This window comes from Crotalus tigris, unplaced genomic scaffold (assembly GCF_016545835.1).
Source record: "Crotalus tigris isolate CLP2741 ecotype Arizona unplaced genomic scaffold, ASM1654583v1 scf7180000024426.592134, whole genome shotgun sequence".
Lineage (NCBI taxonomy): Eukaryota > Metazoa > Chordata > Lepidosauria > Squamata > Viperidae > Crotalus > Crotalus tigris.
In genome coordinates this window covers 415,476-432,167 of record NW_024100593.1, presented here as the reverse complement: position 1 = coordinate 432,167, position 16,692 = coordinate 415,476, and the positions used below count along the sequence as shown (strand labels likewise).

Genomic DNA, 16,692 nt, shown 5'->3' with positions numbered 1-16,692 from the left:
CCGGAGGGGAGAAAAGGCGGCAGGACCTGAAAAGGGCGGAGATGAGGCGCCCGCGGGATGCCTCGGTTCCCTCTGTCTGATTGGATGACAGGAAAGGAAGGCCGTCCAATGGCGAGGGCCGATTGCCGCGGTGTGGGACTTTAACTCCCAGAGGCCCTTGCCGCGCGCATGTGCAGTGGCGCAGAAGTGGAGCCGGCTTTAGAACAAGGCAATCCAAACGTGGCCGCTGGAAGACTTGTGGACTTCAACTCCCAGAATTCCCCAGCCAGCATGCGCTGGCTGGGGAATTCTGGGAGTTGAAGTCCACAAGTCTTCCAGCGGCCAAGTTTGGAGAGGGACCCCTGCTTGGGAATGAAGGCAGGAAGGCGCCAGGCTGGGAAGCGGGTTCGAGTCTCCTGTATGAAAAGCAGCACTGTGGCTGGAGCAGCTCCGTCCCTGGAGTTAGTTCGACCCTGAGAAGGGCACTCAGTCTCCCAAAAGAGCGTTCATTTCATTTCCAAGCTGATTCCGGCAAAAGGATGGCAGTCGCCTCCTAAAGGACTTCTGAACATGTGCAGAGTGTTTTTGCTTTGGCCCCTGCAAAATGGAGGAGCAGGCCTTCCAAGGGGTGATAGGATGCAGGATGAGGCCCTGGCAGGCCTGTCCTGGCCTCCCCCACCCCAGGGCTGCCTAGGGCACTGGGAAAACTGGGTAAGGCAGGAGTCTCCCCTCCAGGGAGCACCCACGATTGGGTGACAAAGATAAGGCACAGAAATGACAACCCCACAAAGTGGAGCTTTGGAGCAGGTTTTGCACAAGGGAAGATAAAAATGCTGCTATTGTGGGATCCTTTGTGGTCTCCGAGCTGGGTTGTTTTCTTCCAGACGTTTTGTAACCCAACTAGGTAATTTCATCAGTGCTAGAGAAGGAAGGAAGGAAGGAAGGAAGGAAGGAAGGAAGGAAGGAAGGAAGGAAGGAAGGAAGGAAGGACTGTAGAGTCCTTGGTGCTGCCTAAACTTGGTTTTCTTGCAGATGTTTCATGACCCAACTAGGGAACATCATCAGTGCTAGAGTGGGCTTGTAGGGAGGAGGAAGGAAGGAAGGAAGGAAGGAAGGAAGGAAGGAAGGAAGGAAGGAAGGAAGGAAGGAAGGAAGGAAGGAAGGGTTATGTGCTCCTGGCTACTTTCCTTCGTGACCAGAGGCAAGCTCGCCTGACCAATAACCAGCCAAGACACAGTGAAGGCCTTTTGTTTCGTTTATTGCAATAAGCAGGGAGAGAAGCTTTCAAAGCTTGGTTCTCTCCAAAGTTTTAACCCAAAATATCTCCTTCTTTTATTCATCCCTCTCACCGGCCGCTACAGCCCTCCTCTTTCCCCATTGGCTGAGGTAGTATGAGGTTACACTCTTTCCGTCCGCCTATACACATTTCCTGATAACACACTAAATCATATTCACTTATACAATAAGAATAAGAAAAATTAGACATGGAAATGGTTATTTTAAACTCAGGTATATTTATGTCCCTATTTTAAACAATAAGTTCTTTTTCTGTTCTCCATTCAACCTTCCTTTCTGGCTAGCCATTTCCTATAAAAAAAACTATCTATTTTATGACTTTCCTCTTCCTTTCTCAGACCCAGCTATTTTTACCTCTATGGTTATCTTACTTCCTTAATGTCTTCCTGACTCTCACCATCTGTATTTTTCTTTCTATTCAATTAGTTTCCATTGTCTCTGAAGATTTATCATATTGATGTATATTTATCAGAAGGAAGGAAGGAAGGAAGGAAGGAAGGAAGGAAGGAAGGAAGGAAGGAAGGAAGGAAGGAAGGAAGGAAGGAAGGAAGGACTGTAGAGTCCTTGTTGCTGCCTGAACTTGGTGGTTTTCTTGCAGATGTTTCATGACCCAACTAGGGAACATCATTAGTGCTAGAGTGGGGCTTGTAGGGAGAAGGAAGGAAGGAAGGAAGGAAGGAAGGAAGGAAGGAAGGAAGGAAGGAAGGAAGGAAGGAAGGAAGGAAGGAAGGAAGGAAGGACTGTGGAGTCAGTTGTGCTCTCTTGAACTGGGTGGTTTTCTTGTAGACGTTTCATGACCCAACTAGGTAACTTCATCAGTGCTAGAAAGGAGTGGAGTTTGTGGAGAGGAGGAGGGTGGGACGAAAGGGACTGTGGGCTCCTTGGTGCTCTCTGAATTTGCCTGTTTCCTTGCAGACGTTTCATGACCCAGCTAGGTAACATCATCAGTGCTAGACGCCTGATTGAGTCATAAAACTTCTGCAAGAAAACAAACTCAGTTCAGTAAAGCCTGTGTCTCTACCCCCACTTCCCACAGCCGCCTGTGAGAGAAAGGGGGGTGGGCTTGTCAATTTTAAGATTCCGGGATCAGGATCCATCCATTGAAAGCAGCCCTCCTGCTCCGAGGCTTCTTCTGTCTTGACCTATTTTTCCAGGGTCTATTCAAACAACACACGGACCTCTTGATATGAAATGTTAGAATCCATGGGTTTTATTTAGCAACGATGAGACACGATGCGGTAAAAGTTACAACAGATGTGTAAGTCCACAGCCCACCATCTGCCCAGGGCTTGAGACCTTGCAGTCATTTTTTTTCCCCAATACCACTAAAGTAGTGTTTGTGTGATACAATACTGGAGTGTGTGTTTTCCTACCACTGAATACCCACAACGCCCTCCCCCAACGTCCTCCCCATTCCAAATTGGACCGTATCTAGGTGGTCTTCGGCTTACGACCACAATGGAGCCCAAAATTCCCACTGCTGACAAAACAGTGGGTAAGTGAGTTTTATCCCGTTTTACGACTTCCTTGTTAAGCGAATCGCTGCAGTTCTTAAGTAAGTCACACGGTCGTTAAGCGAATCCCGGCTTCCCCCCCATTGACTTTGCGTGCCGGAAGGTCGCAAAAGGGGATCACGTGACCCCTCTGGGACACTGCGACCGTCATAGATACGAGTCAGTCGTCTAGTCTCATGACCTTGGGGATACCGCAATAGTCATACGTGTGAAAAATGATCCTAAATCTATGCCAGTTGCCAAGGGTCTGAGTTTTGATCACGGGACCGCGGGGGGGGGGATGCTGCCAGGGTCATAAGTGTGAAAAATGGTCATAAGTTCCTTTTATCAGGGCCGTCGTAGTTTGTAACGGTCACTCAATGAACTTTGTATACTTCTGAACTGGGTTGGTAATTCAGCCTCTCTCTTTAATCCCTGGCCCTGGTGATGTTCGCGAAGAAAGGATGAACGCACGTCCTTTATTATTTTTGTCTGAAATGGTATAGATCAGTGATGGCAACTCCATTCTGGGCATTCTATGAGAAAAAAAGCCCTGGTTATAATAATAATATAATAATAATAAAGTTGGAAGGGACCTTGGAGGTCATCTAGTCCAACCCCCTGCTCAGGCAGGAAACCCTATATCAGTGATGGCGAACCTTTTAGAGACCGAGTGACCAAATTGCAACCCAAAACCCACTTATCTATCGTCGGGTGCTGGGTGGGCGTGGCCCATTGGGTAGGCATGGCCCATTGGGTGGGCGTGGCCCATCGGGTGGGCGTGGCTGCGGTGGTAACAGCAGACTGGGTGGGACTAAAAAGTTCAATCAATCAATTCCAACTTTGCAAGATCTTTTTTTTCTCCGCGACAAGTTGAAATTGACTGATTGATTGAACCTTTTTTTTTTTGCACATGACGGTGGAGGCCTAAAGCGAAAAGGTTTTATAAAACCCAGCTGAAGGCCTAGGACTGGGGTGATGGCGCGCATGCCCACAGAGAGGGCTCTGAGTGCCGCCTCTGGCACCCGTGCCATAGGTTCGCCACCACTGATATAGATCAGTGGTGGCGAACCTATGGCACGCGTGTCAGAGGGGGCACTCTCTGTGGGCACACACACCTGGCTCTTTGGCTACGTTTTCGCAGGAAAAAGCAATTTCTCAAGCCCCTTCCTAGCCAAAACAAGCCTCTGGAGCGAGCGCGCTGTTTTCAACTTTGAATCATATCCAATCTGACATCGGAAACAGACTAACAGGTGACCTGAGTGCTGCATGTGTTGCTCTCAAACTTACAAAGTATGAGCCAAGGCTAGACAAATGATCAGCAGGCGTACAACAGCAAAAATCACATTCATTTCTCAAAAGCATGCCAAATGCAAGCTTTTACCTTTCAGTTAAAAGTTGTTGGTATCATTGAAAGCTTTGCCCTTGTGTTTTTCTTTTAAGACAAAAGATGTTAATGCATGAGTGGTGTTTTTTTCCTAAACTAAAACCTCAGTATTCAGATTAAATTGCCGGGTTGGCACTTTGGGATAAATCAGTGGGTTTTGGATTGCAGTTTGGGCACCCGGTCTCTCAAAGGTTCTCCATCACTGATATAGGGGGTTGGACTAGATGACCTCCAAGATCCCTTCCAACTTTATTATATGTGTGTGTGTGTGTGTGTGTGTATGAGGCTGCTTTGACTGAAGAAAAGAGCAGAATTTATTTTGTCTCTACTTGGAAACCGCTTTTGGGCCTTGGGCTTGAGGTGGGGGGAAAAAAAATAATGAAATTTTGATTTTGGCTTTTGCCGATCGCTTCGGCTTGCTGTTATAGAAATGGCTAGTATGTCTTACCACCTAAAGAGTAAATCGTGGAGGTTGTATGTTATTCTGTGATTCCATTGCGCCAAAAGGAGTTTGGGAACTCAGTGCTTTCCTTTTCCTTGTCGCCTTTCCGATACGCTTTTTTCCTCTTCTCCCTTTTCCTCCCTCGTTTCCCCCTTATTTTCATTTTCTTTACATTTCCGTATATTTTACATTTTGATCAACGAGTAAAAAGGACTCCAGCGGCACTCCTACTGGCTGAGTCTCTGTGCTGCGGGGGCAAGGTTGGTTTTGAGACCTCTGTGCCTCTGAGCCCTGGAAGGAGAGTCTGAAGGAAAAGGAGAATTTGAAGGAGTGTCGTTTGGCCCAGATTCCTGTGTCTTCTAAGTATCTTGGAAGGGGGGCCTATGTGTATGTCTGAAAAAAAAAGGAGGAGGAGGAGGAAGAGGAGGAAGAGGAGGAGGAGGAAGAGGAGGACTGGGGTCCTCCGTGCTCTCTGAGCTTTGTTGTTTTCTTGCAGACGTTTCATTACCCAACTAGGTAACATCATCAGTGCTAGAAGGGAGTGGGATTTGTGAAGAGGAGGAGGAGGAGGAGGAGGAGAAGGAGGAGAAAGAGGAGGAGGAGAAAGAGGAGGAGGAGGACAACGACGACTATGGAGTCCTTAATGCTCTCTGAGCTTCGTTGTTTTCTTGCAGACGTTTCATTACCCAACTAGGTAACATCATCAGTGCTAGAAGTCAGTGGGGTTTGCAGAGAGGAGGAGGGGGGTATGGATGTCTCTGAACAAGAATAAGGATTTAATAAATACAATAAATACTGCAGAAGGGAAGGCAGGATGAACAGCCTTCCAGGGCGCGCTGATGCAAAACTGGAAACTAGCAAGGTGGAGACGGGGGATGTTCCAGGTTAGGGAAGCCCCTGAGGGCAATGACCCAGGTCAGCTGATTCAGACAGCCAGAAGGAGGAAAAGGCCTAGAATTTGAACCCAGGGCCAAGCTTTCCTTTCTGTCTGCTGCAGCGGACCGATCTTTCACGTGGCCGCGGCTTCCTTCTTCCCGGCCACCAAGACTCGGCCAGGCCACGTGGTGTTCGAGAGCCCACGGAGGAATTCGGGGCGCCTTCCCTGACAGCTTGTGCTCTGGCCTGCCCCCCCCAAAGACCGCAACCCCCCTTTTGTGTCCCTGACTCGGCCATGCCTGCCGGGGGGGGGTGGCAGGGGGGGTGGCAGGGGGGCCCAGTGCTGACCCGCAGGAGCGTTGTGGTTAAATGGTGATGTGGTCCTCGAAAATGGAGAGGAGCAGGAGGATGGCCCAGCCGGCCAGGAGCCCCAGGTTTTGCAAGCCAAACAGCAACCAGGGTCGTTTGTCCTTCACGTTCATCAGGGCGGGAAGCTGGAGGGAGAAGCAATCGTGGTCAGACGTTGTTAGGGGCAGTCCTCCACTTACAACTTGCTCAAAGTTATAATGGCACTGGAAAAATGGGGGACTTTGGGCCAATCACCAGGAGACGGTGAGTTCTAGTCCCGCCTTAGGCATGAAAGCCGATTGGATGACTTTGGGCCAATCACCAGGAGACGGTGAGTTCTAGTCCCGCCTTAGGCCTAAAAGCCGACTGGGTGACTTTGGGCCAATCACCAGGAGACGGAGAGTTCTAGTCCCACCTTAAGCATGAAAGCCGATTGGATGGCTTTGGGCCAATCACCAGGAGATGGTGAGTTCTAGTCCCACCTTAGGCCTGAAAGCCAACTGGGTGACTTTGGGCCAATCACCAGGAGACGGTGAGTTCTAGTCCCGCCTTAGGCCTGAAAGCCGACTGGGTGACTTTGGGCCAATCACCAGGAGATAGTGAGTTCTAGTCCCGCCTTAGGCCTGAAAGCCAGCTGGATGACTTTGGGCCAATCGCCAGGAGATAATGAGTTCTAGTCCCGCCTTAGGCCTGAAAGCCGACTGGGTGACTTTGGGCCAATCACCAGGAGACGGAGAGTTCTAGTCCCGCCTTAAGCATGAAAGCCGATTGGATGACTTTGGGCCAATCACCAGGAGACAGTGAGTTCTAGTCCCGCCTTAGGCCTGAAAGCCAACTGGGTGACTTTGGGCCAATCACCAGGGGACGGTGAGTTCTAGTCCCGCCTTAGACCTGAAAGCTGACTGGGTGACTTTGGGCCAATCGCCAGGAGTCGGTGAGTTCTAGTCCCACCTCAGACAGGAAGGACGGCTGGGTGACTTTGGGCCAATCACCAAGTGATTGTGAGTTCTAGTCCCGGCTTAGGCATGAAAGCCAGCTGGATGACTCTGAGCCAATCTTTTTCTCTCAGCCTGGCCTACCTCACACGGTTGTTGTGGGGGGAAAGAAGGATGTTTAGGCATATTCCCTGCTTTGAATCATTTATAAATAATAATAAAGGTGGGAGATAAATCAAAATTTTTCCATTTCTGGCTCTTCCAATGTAGACCGGGGGACCCTTGCCTCTTTCCGACATTCTTTCATTGCTTTGGCATCTGACCACTATTCACTCCTTCCCCCCAAGAACTAAGCCTGCACTTTGATGATCCTGGTTCTGCCTCTTCCACGCCGCTGCCCTCCTGGACCCCAAGCCCCATAACTCCCATCCTTCGCCACGGTGGGATTGGCAGCCCAGCTCCCCCGCAGGGCCGCAGGGTTGGGGAAGGCCGGCCCAGAGAGTCCAGCTTGGAGTTGGGGGGATGATTGGGGGCCACTCACCATGTCGCACAAGGCCACGTAGAGGAAGAGGCCCGTGGCCACCGTGAAGACCCAGGCCTCGAATTCCTCCCCCGTGCTGACCGAAAGGGCGATGTAGAGGCCCAGGAAGGCGGTCAAGGCGCTGATGAAGTTGAGCAGCAGAGCCCACTTGACACTCAGCCCTGCGTGGAGCAGAGCGGCGAAGTCTCCTGGAGGGGGGGGGGGCAGAAGGGGCCAGTGAGAAAGGGGGTGGGGGGAGGGCTTGGCCAGGTCTGGGGGCTCGGTCCTTTGGCCAGACGGTGAGCTGAGCTGATGGCGGCACCCGTCCCCACAGGCCAGCCCTGATCAGGTTACTTAGCTGGGTCATGAAATGTCTGCATGGGAACAGCCAGGCTCAGAGGGGAGGGAGGGAAGGGGAGGGGAGGGAGAGAGGGAGGGAAATTGTGGGTGGGGAAGGGAAGAAGAAGAGAAGGAATGAAGAAGAGACGGGAAAGGAGGAAAGGGAAGGGATGAAGAAGAGAAGAGAGAGAAGGGGAGGGAAAAGGAAGGGAAGGGATGAAGAAGAGGACTGGAGGCTAAAACATATAAGGAACAGTTGCTGGAATTGGGTATGTCTAGTTTAATGAAGAGAAGGATGAGGGGGGACAGGATAGCAGCGTTCCATTATCTCAGGGGCTGCTCCAAAGAAGAGGGAGTCAAGCTCTTCTCCAAAGCGCCTGAAGGCAGGACAAGAAGCAACAGGTGGAAACTAAACAAGGAGAGAAGCAACCTAGAACTAAGGAGAAACTTCCTGACAGTGAGAACAATTAACCAGTGCAACCAACCACCTGCCTCCAGAAGTTGTGAATGCTCCAACACTGGAAGTTTTTAAGAAGAGACTGGACAGCCATTTATCCGAAATGGTGTAGGGTTTCCTGCCTGAGCAGGGGGTTGGACTAGATGACCTCCAAGGTCCCTTCCAACATTATTATGGATCATCACACAGTCAGCCAGATGTTCAGACTGGATTTGGCATTTCGTCTACCTATCAAGTCCTTACCCAGGACCTGGGATAGGCAGATGTGGATGTTTGATGGTATTACAGATATCGTCGCAGGATGGAAGCAGTTCCTAGTAAGGCCGCCTTTTGCAATTGACTAATACCGAATTTGTCAATGCCAATGGTGTTCAAGTGGTGCTCCAGTTGTTTTGGGATTGCACCCAAGGAGCCTATGGCTATTGGTGCTACCCTTGCTTGCTTTTGCCACAGTCTTTCTATTTCTATTTGCAGGTCTTTGTATTTTGTTATCTTCTCCAGTTCTTTCTTGTCTATTCTGCTGTCTCCAGGCACTGCCACGTCCACTATCCAGACTTTTTTGTCTTTCTTATCGACAATTGTTAAGTCTGGGGTGTTATGTTGCAAGTGCTTGTCTGTTTGAATTCTGAAGTCCCAGAGCAGTTTAATTTTATCATTTTCTATGACTTTCTCTATTTTATGATCCCACCAGTTTTTGCTTTATTATTATTATTAATTATTATTATTATTATTATAAGAGAAGGGAGGGGGAAGGGAAGGAGAGGAGGGGAGGGGATGAAGAGAAGGGAGGGCGAAGGGAAGAGAAGAAGGGAAAGGGGAGGGGAGGGAAGAAGGGAAGGAGGGGGGAAGGGGAGGGAAGGGATGAAGGGAGGGGAAGGGAGGAGAAGAAGGGAGGAGAGGGGAGGGGAGGAAAGGGATGAAGAAGAGAAGAGGGGAAGGGAAGAGAAGAAGGGAAGGGGAGGGGAGGAGGGGAGGGAGATGGCTGATGACAGGTGCCCTCCATCCCCAGGGGGGTCCCATCCCCCCGCCCCCCTCCACCCACCCCCCCCAAAGCCCACCTAGCTCGTGGGGCAGTTCGTGGCAGAGGACGGCCAGGGAGGTGGCCAGGCCGGTCTTCCAGGAGGCGGAGAAGGCGGCGCCCATGGCCAGGCCATCGGCGAAGTTATGGATGGCGTCCCCAATGGTGATCATGTAGGGCAGCATCCGCAGCTCTGGGGGCGAGAAAGGGGGGCGTTGAGGAGAGGGTCTAGGGGGCTCCGGAGGGTCCCGGGCTCCTCCAACCAGGGGGTCCTGGCCCTCAGCATCTCCGGAGGGGCCGGGCCGGGGGCTGCCTTCGCTCCTCACCCCGGCTGAGCTCCGTCTTCGGCACTGGCCGGCCAAAGTCGGTGTCTTCCACCGAGACCTGCGGGAATCAGAGCAGGGAGTCCCGTCAGGAGACTTTGGGAAAGGGGGCTCCCCCCCGCCTGCCCTAGCTGCAAGCCCCCCCCCGCCCCAGACCCTGGACCTCCTCCTCTTCCTCCTCTCCAGACACCCCATCTCCTTCTAACACTGATGACGTTACCTAGTTGGGTAATGAGACGTCTGCAAGAAAACAGCCAAGCTCGTACCCCACAGCAGTCCACCTCCTCTTCCTCCTCTTCCTGCTCTTCTCCTCCTCCTCCTCCTCTTCCTCCTCCTCCTCCTCATCCCCCTCCTTTCCCTCCTCCTCTTCCCCTCCTTCCCCTCCTCCTCCTCCTCCTTCCCCTCCTCCTCCTCCTCCCCCTCCTCCTCCTCCTCTCCAGACACCCCATCTCCTTCTAACACTGATGACGCTACCTAGTTGGGTAATGAAACGTCTGCAAGAAAACAGCCAAGCTCGTACCCCACAGCAGTCCTCCTTCTCTTCCTCCTCTTCCTGCTCTTCTCCTCGTCCCCCTCCCCCTCCTCCTCCTCTTCCCCCTCCTCCTCCTCTTCCTCCTCCTCCTCCAGGGTGTTGGGCCTGGACACCCACCAGGTCAGCGTTGGAAGCCCCCTTCTCTTGCTTCCTCCTCTTCATCTCGTCCTGGTACAGCTGCAGGGAGAGTCCATTATCGCACTGGTGGCCCTTGCTGGATTCAGAGGAGTCCTACCAAGAGAAGCGGAGTGTGTGGTGGGGGAATGTTCAGCTGGCATCACCCAGGTGCCCACTTCACTGACGGATAGTCCCAAGACAGCTGCCCCATTGTGTGACCTTTCTTGCCCCAGTTGCTAAGGGAATCACTACAGTTGTTAAGAACACAGTGGTTAAGTCAGTGGTTCTCAACCTTTTTAATGCCACGACCCCCAACCAGTCGTAAGTCGAGAACTACTCAACTGGTGCAGCACCGTTTGCAGACTGGGGCTTTTGGCGGGCTCAGCAGGGCAGAGACAGCCTGGACCATTCCTATTGGCTTTTGAAAGCCAATAGAATTAGACTCTATTCAAGAGAGTCTCTTCTATTGGCTTTCAAAAGCCAATAGAAGAAAAGGGAGTAGCACAGCTAAGGAAAAGGGGGGAAAAATGGTGGACTGCGTTGTTTGGCGACCCCCATGAAATGGTCGTTCGACCCCAAATGGGGTCCCGACCCACAGGTTGAGAACCACTGGGTTAAGTGAATCTGGTTTTCCCCCATTGACGCAAAAAGGGATGCTGTGACCATCCTAAATACGATTCATTTGCCAGGCATCCGAATTTTGATCACGTGACCCCCGGGACACTGCGACCGTCATACATACGAGTCATTTGCCAGGCGTCTGAATTTTGATGACGGGATTTTGATCATGTGACCCTGGGGAATGCTGCGACGGTCGTTAAGTGTGAACAACGGTCGTAACTCCCGTTTTTCAGGGCTGTCGTAACTTTGAACGGTCGCTAAACCAACTGTTGTAAGTCGAGGGCTACCTATGCGCGAAAAATAGTAGTACCCTGAATTTTTAATTAATGAGTGGATTTGAGGGGCCCTGACGCAATCCTTGTTCTGCTGTGGTGCTCCGTTGCGGGTAACCAAAGGTGACACACAAAGTTTTAGTAGGAATTGGACTATTCGATTCAAGTTACCAATATTTGGAGAGCCACCAGGGGGCAGCAGGGGGCTTCAGAGAAGTCCTCCATAGAGTATTTTGCAACCTGTTTCCTACTAAACTAGATTAGAGTAGACTAGACTAGACTAGACTAGACTAGAGTAGCTAGAGTAGAGTAGAGTAGAGTAGAGTAGACTAGACTAGACTAGACTAGACTAGACTAGACTAGGATATAATAGAATAGAATAGAATAGAATAGAATAGAATAGAATAGAATAGAATAGAATAGAATAGAATAGAAAATATGGACTGGAATGGAATAAAATGGAATGGAATGGAATAGAATAGAAAATAAAAGAAAAAAGAAAATATGGAATGGAACAGAAACAGAATAGAATAGAATAGAAAAGAAAAGAAAAGAATAGAAAATATGGAATGGAATAGAATAGAATAGAACAGAAAATATGGAATAGAATAGAATAGAATAGAATAGAACAGAAAATATGGAATGGAACAGAAACAGAATAGAATAGAATAGAATAGAAAATATGGAATGGAATGGAATAGAATAGAATAGAATAGAAAATATGGAATAGAAGAGAAGAGAAGAGAAGAGAAGAGAAGAGAAGAGAAAATATGGAATAGAAGAGAATAGAATAGAATAGAAAATATGGAATGGAATGGAATAAAATAGAATAGAATAGAAAATATGGAATGGAATAGAATGGAATGGAATGAAATGGAATAGAATAGAATAGAATAGAAAATATGGAATAGAATGGAATAGAATAGAATAGAATAGAAAATATGGAATGGAATGGAATAGGATAGGATAGGATAGAACTGGAAGGGACCTTGAAGGTCTTCTAGTCCAGCCCCCTGCCCAAGCAGGAGAACCTATACCATCTCAGACAAGTGACTGTCCAGTCTCTTCTTAAAAGTCTCCAGTTATAACTGCTCACTTAACGGCGGGGCAAAATTACGAGGCACCTACTTGGGGATACTTACAATAGACCCCCCCTCATAGTCACAGCCCGCATTTACAGCCATTCGTAGTGTCCTGTAGTTAATATTTAATGACATTTTTTGCTTAAAACAGGCATTTACTTCTGTTTGCCCCATAGCAAACAATTGGCTCACTTAACTGGCTGGGGAATTCTGGGAGTTGAAGTCCACAGGTCTTAAAGTGGCCAGGGTTGGGGACCTCTGATTTATACAATCACATTTTTCAGTGCTGTGGTAAATTTAGCCACTAAATGAATGGTTGTAACTGAAGGATTAGCTCTGTAGCCAAACCGAAATTTACACCTAGCGATCCCTCTCCACTTTCCTCCAGAGGGCTAGAAACTTGAGAAGTGCAGTTAATCCAAGTCTTTGTAAAATTCCTCCCTCTCCGCTGGTCTCCACCGGTTAGCCCTGTATTCCCACTTCCTCAAGCAAAATTAGAGAGAGAGGCGGTGCAAAGCTGAAGTCTGCAAATGTCTGCGCTGTTCCTTTAAGGCAGTGCTGAGCCCGGGTTCAAGTGGAAAGGGGACTTTCTTGAACTGGTTCCTTCAGTTCCCGGGGCGCAGATGCCGTAGCTTTGGAGATCAGCAGGTTGGAAGAACATAGAACCGGCTAAATTTATGTCAGGAAGAGCACTTCAATTCGATCCATAGGATAATATGTTGGAAGGGACCTTGGAGGTCTTCTAGTCCAACCCCTGCTGAAGTGCCAGGGGTATCTAGGCTTGGGAATTTTAAGACATGTGGACTTCAACCTCCAGAATGGCTTGGGAATGCTGGCTGGGGAATTCTGGGAGTCCAAGTCCCCATGTCTTTTAAGTTCCCAAGGTTGGACCTTTGCTCTCTATAGAAGGGATGGAAACTGATCAAGGAGAGAAGCAACCTGGAATTAAAGAGAAAGTTCCTGACAGTGAGGACAATTAACCAGTGGAACAGCTTGCCACCAGAAGTTGTGGGTGCTCCATTCCTGGAGGTTTTTAAGAAGAGGCTGGACAGTCCCTTGTCTGAGATAATATAGGTTCTCCTGCTTGAGCAGGGGGCTGGACTAGAAGACCTCCAAGGTCCCTTCCAGCTCTATTCTATATGTCAGTTCTGTGCAAGAAGAAATAGAGGAAACATGATAGCAATGTTCCAGTATCTGAAGGGCTGCAATGAAGAAGAGGGGGTCAAGCTATTCTCCAAAGCACCAGAGGGCAAGACAAGAAACAATGGTTGGAAACTGACCAAAGAGAGAAGCAACCTGGAATTAAGGAGAAAGTTCCTAACAGTGAGGACAATTAACCAGTGGAACAGCTGGCCACCAGAAATCGTGGGTGCTCCATCACTGGAGGTTTTTAAGAAGACGCTGGACAGTCACTTGTCTGGAATGGTATGGGTTCTCCTGCATGAGCAGGTGGCTGGACTAAAACAGGGCTTTTCAACCAGTGGTACGGGTACCACCTGTGGTACATGGGCACCTGGCAGGTGGTGTGCGACCATCCTAGAAAAGGGGTAGTGAGGGAAGGGAATGAGCTGAACTGGTGGCAGCATCACACAAGCCTGAGCGAGAAACGGCTGGAGCTGCAGGGCTGTCAGGGCTCAGCGGAAGCGCCAGGATCAGCGCCAGGCTGCAGTTGGAGCTCAGCGCTGATCCTGGTGCTTCTGCTGAGCCCTGAAGAAGCACCGATCAGCTGGAATGTTGCAGCCTCTCCAGGGTCTTGTGATTTACATTCAGATGCTTGGCAACTGATTCATATTTATGACGGTCACAGTGTCCCAGGGTCATGGGAAGTGACCAAAACCTGCTGCAACCTCCCAGCAGATAGGGATAAAAACCAAACACCCCCACCCCACCCCCGCTGCCAATCCTCAACAGAAATGCTCACAACAATGGAAACCTCGGACAGGAGGAAGAGCACCTCCGAGCGGGCAGGCAGGTGTCTTGCTCGGCTGTGGCACTTTTTTCGGTGCCATTGTAACTTCGAACAGTCACTAAGTGAACTATTGTAAGTCGAGGACTACCTGTACTTTATCACTTTTTTCCTTTTGGGGGGGGGTGTCATCCAGTTTTTGACACCTTGCTAGGCGACTGGTGGTCCTCGGATGTTGCCATATCCTAAAAGTGGCACAATGGGTGAAAAGGTTGAAAAGCACTGGACTAGATGACCTCCAAGGTCCCTTCCAGCTCTATTCTATTCTAATTATTCCATTCCAGACAAATGGCGGTCCAATCTCTTCTTGGAAACCTCCAGGGATGGAGCACTCTCACCTTCTGGAGGCAAGCCCTTCCAGCTTGCTTCTCTCCTCCATAAGTCTCCATCTTTTACTCCTTGTCCTGCCTTAAGATGCTTTGGAATGACAGAATTACCAAGTTGGAAGAGGCTTTGGAGATCTTCTAGTCCAGCCCCCTGCCCAAGCAGGAGACTATAGACCAGTGGTTCTCAACCTTTTTAATGCCGTGATCCCCAACCGGTCGTAAGTCGAGGATTACTCAACTGGTCGTAAGTCGAGGACTACTCAACTGGTGAAGCACCGTTGGCAGAATGGGACTTTTGGCGGGCTCAGCAGGGCAGAGACAGCCTGGACAATTCCTATTGGCTTTTGACTCTATTCAAGAGAGCCTATTCTATTGGCTTTCAAAAGCCAATAGAATAAAAGGGAGTAGCACAGCTAAGGAAAAGGGGAAAAAATGGCGGACTGCGTTTGGCGAAATAGTCGTTCGACCCCAAATGGGGTCCCGACCCACAGGTTGAGAACCACTGCTATAGACCATCCTGGATAAATGGCTTTTCAATCTTTTCTTGAAGACCTCCAACGATGGAGCATCCACGACTTCTAATGGAAAGCCATTCCACAGATTAATTGTTCTCGCCGTCAGAAAACTTCTCCTGAATTCTAGGTTGAATCTCTCGTTGGTAAGTTTCCACCCGTTACTTCTGGTCCACCCCCTCACCTCCCAATTCTGTTGTTGTGGGAAAACTGGGGCCCAGAACAAACAGCCAACTCACCTCGCTGTGCGAATGTCCCAGGAGAATGAAGAACTTCTCCAGCAGGAAAAAGAGGTAGAGACCCCCTAGGACGGCCAGGAGCTTCCAGAGCTTGTCCTCACCTTCTTGGTGGACGTGGGCATCGTCCCCTCCGTGGGAGTGAGAATGGAGGCCCAGGAACTGAAACGAGAGTGGTGGTCTCAGTGTCATTGCAACCTCAAACAGAGGGACAGAGTGGTCTTTCAAAGCAAGCAGATCACGAGAGGGTTGGGTCTGGCAGAGCTACTAATTACACTTCTGTTCCATTTCTGCACGGCCCGGATAGTCCTCGAGAAACGAATGGAGCCTGCCCATCACGAGAGGTGGGGCCTGGCAGAGCTACTAGTTACACTTCCACTACATTTTGGACCTTCCCAAATGCAGGTGGACCTTGAGATAGGACCGTAATGGAGGCTGCAGCAAGGGATCACCTCCGTTAAGCAAGAAACGTCCAGAGATCTTCCAAAGATGAGTGTGCAATGGGTGATGGGCATGTGGCATCCTGTCCCAAGGCCCACGGGGGTCCTAGTGGGGCGGGATGAAGGGGGAGATAGGGGGCACGGCAGCATCCCTGTGGTTGATTGTAAGGGCCAATGACTGGGGGCGCCACAGTCCCCATAACTTGAAAACAAGGTCATAAGTAGCTTTTGGGGGGGGGGTCTGTTGTAACTTCAAACGGCCGTTAAGTGACTGGCCATATCTAGAGGGCTACCTATACGGCGCCCTTCTCAAATATTTTGGGGGATGACCAAGGCTGTATTAGACCCAGAGATAGGAAGGCCTGAGGAAAAAAAGTGGAAAAATTGAAAAAAAAACAACAGTTTTCTTCTTCCATTTCTTTCCTTTTTTCCCCCAAAGCCGTTTGGATCCTAAAAGGGATCATGTGACCCTGGGGAGGCTGCAACCGTCGTAAATGTGAGTCAGCTGTCAAGCGTCTTGAGTTTTGGTCACGTGACCTGGGGGTGCTGCGACGGTTGTAAGTGTGAAAGATGGTCATAAGTCCCTCTTTTTGAGTGTCGTTGTAACTTCAAATGGTCACTAAGCGAACGACTGTAAGTCGAGGACTGTTATCCGTCTCCCTTTTCACGCCCAGAGTTCCCACCTTCAGATGGGAGGAACCAACCGGGCTGCAGACCCCCACCTGATCCAGCCCCCCCCCCGGGGAGGACCCAAACCATGACCTTCCCCCAACTCTTTGGGTCACCCTTTCAGGTTTCCTGCTCCCCCCCCCCCAGCACGGACCTTGGGGATGAGGTGCAGCATGGCGTCCCCGGTGAGCGATCCCACGGCCAGGCTGACGAAGGTCTGGATGACGTATTGGTAGGCGCTGATGCAAGCCGTGCAGAGCAGAACCACGATGCCGAAAAGGGCGCACAAACACACCACCAGCGTGGCCAGCGTGCCATAGATGTACTCTGGGGAGAGGGAGGGGAGGGGAGGGGAGGGAGGAACAACGTAAAAAAGCAGAATAGACTGAACAAGATTAGACTAGACAAGACTAACTAGACTAAACAAGACTTGACTCGACTAGACTAGATTGAAGAAGACTAGACTAGACAAGACTAGACTAGACTAAAGACAATATTAGACTAGA

General features: G+C 50.0%; 1 protein-coding gene across 1 annotated transcript in view; it reads right to left on the bottom strand.

Moving 5' to 3' along the window:
• Positions 1-2,462: 2,462 nt before the first annotated feature.
• The window catches only part of SLC39A4 (solute carrier family 39 member 4), a 34,998-nt gene continuing 20,768 nt past the window's right edge, over positions 2,463-16,692 (bottom strand). Inside the window, exons 6-13 of the mRNA XM_039330167.1 lie at positions 16,341-16,513; positions 15,081-15,239; positions 10,063-10,176; positions 9,417-9,474; positions 9,131-9,283; positions 7,298-7,485; positions 5,822-5,967; positions 2,463-3,304 (exon numbers count right to left, since the gene is read on the bottom strand). Of these exons, the coding sequence (XP_039186101.1) occupies positions 5,839-5,967; positions 7,298-7,485; positions 9,131-9,283; positions 9,417-9,474; positions 10,063-10,176; positions 15,081-15,239; positions 16,341-16,513 (974 nt within the window). The 3' untranslated portion in view covers positions 2,463-3,304; positions 5,822-5,838. The remainder of the gene's footprint in view (positions 3,305-5,821; positions 5,968-7,297; positions 7,486-9,130; positions 9,284-9,416; positions 9,475-10,062; positions 10,177-15,080; positions 15,240-16,340; positions 16,514-16,692) is intronic.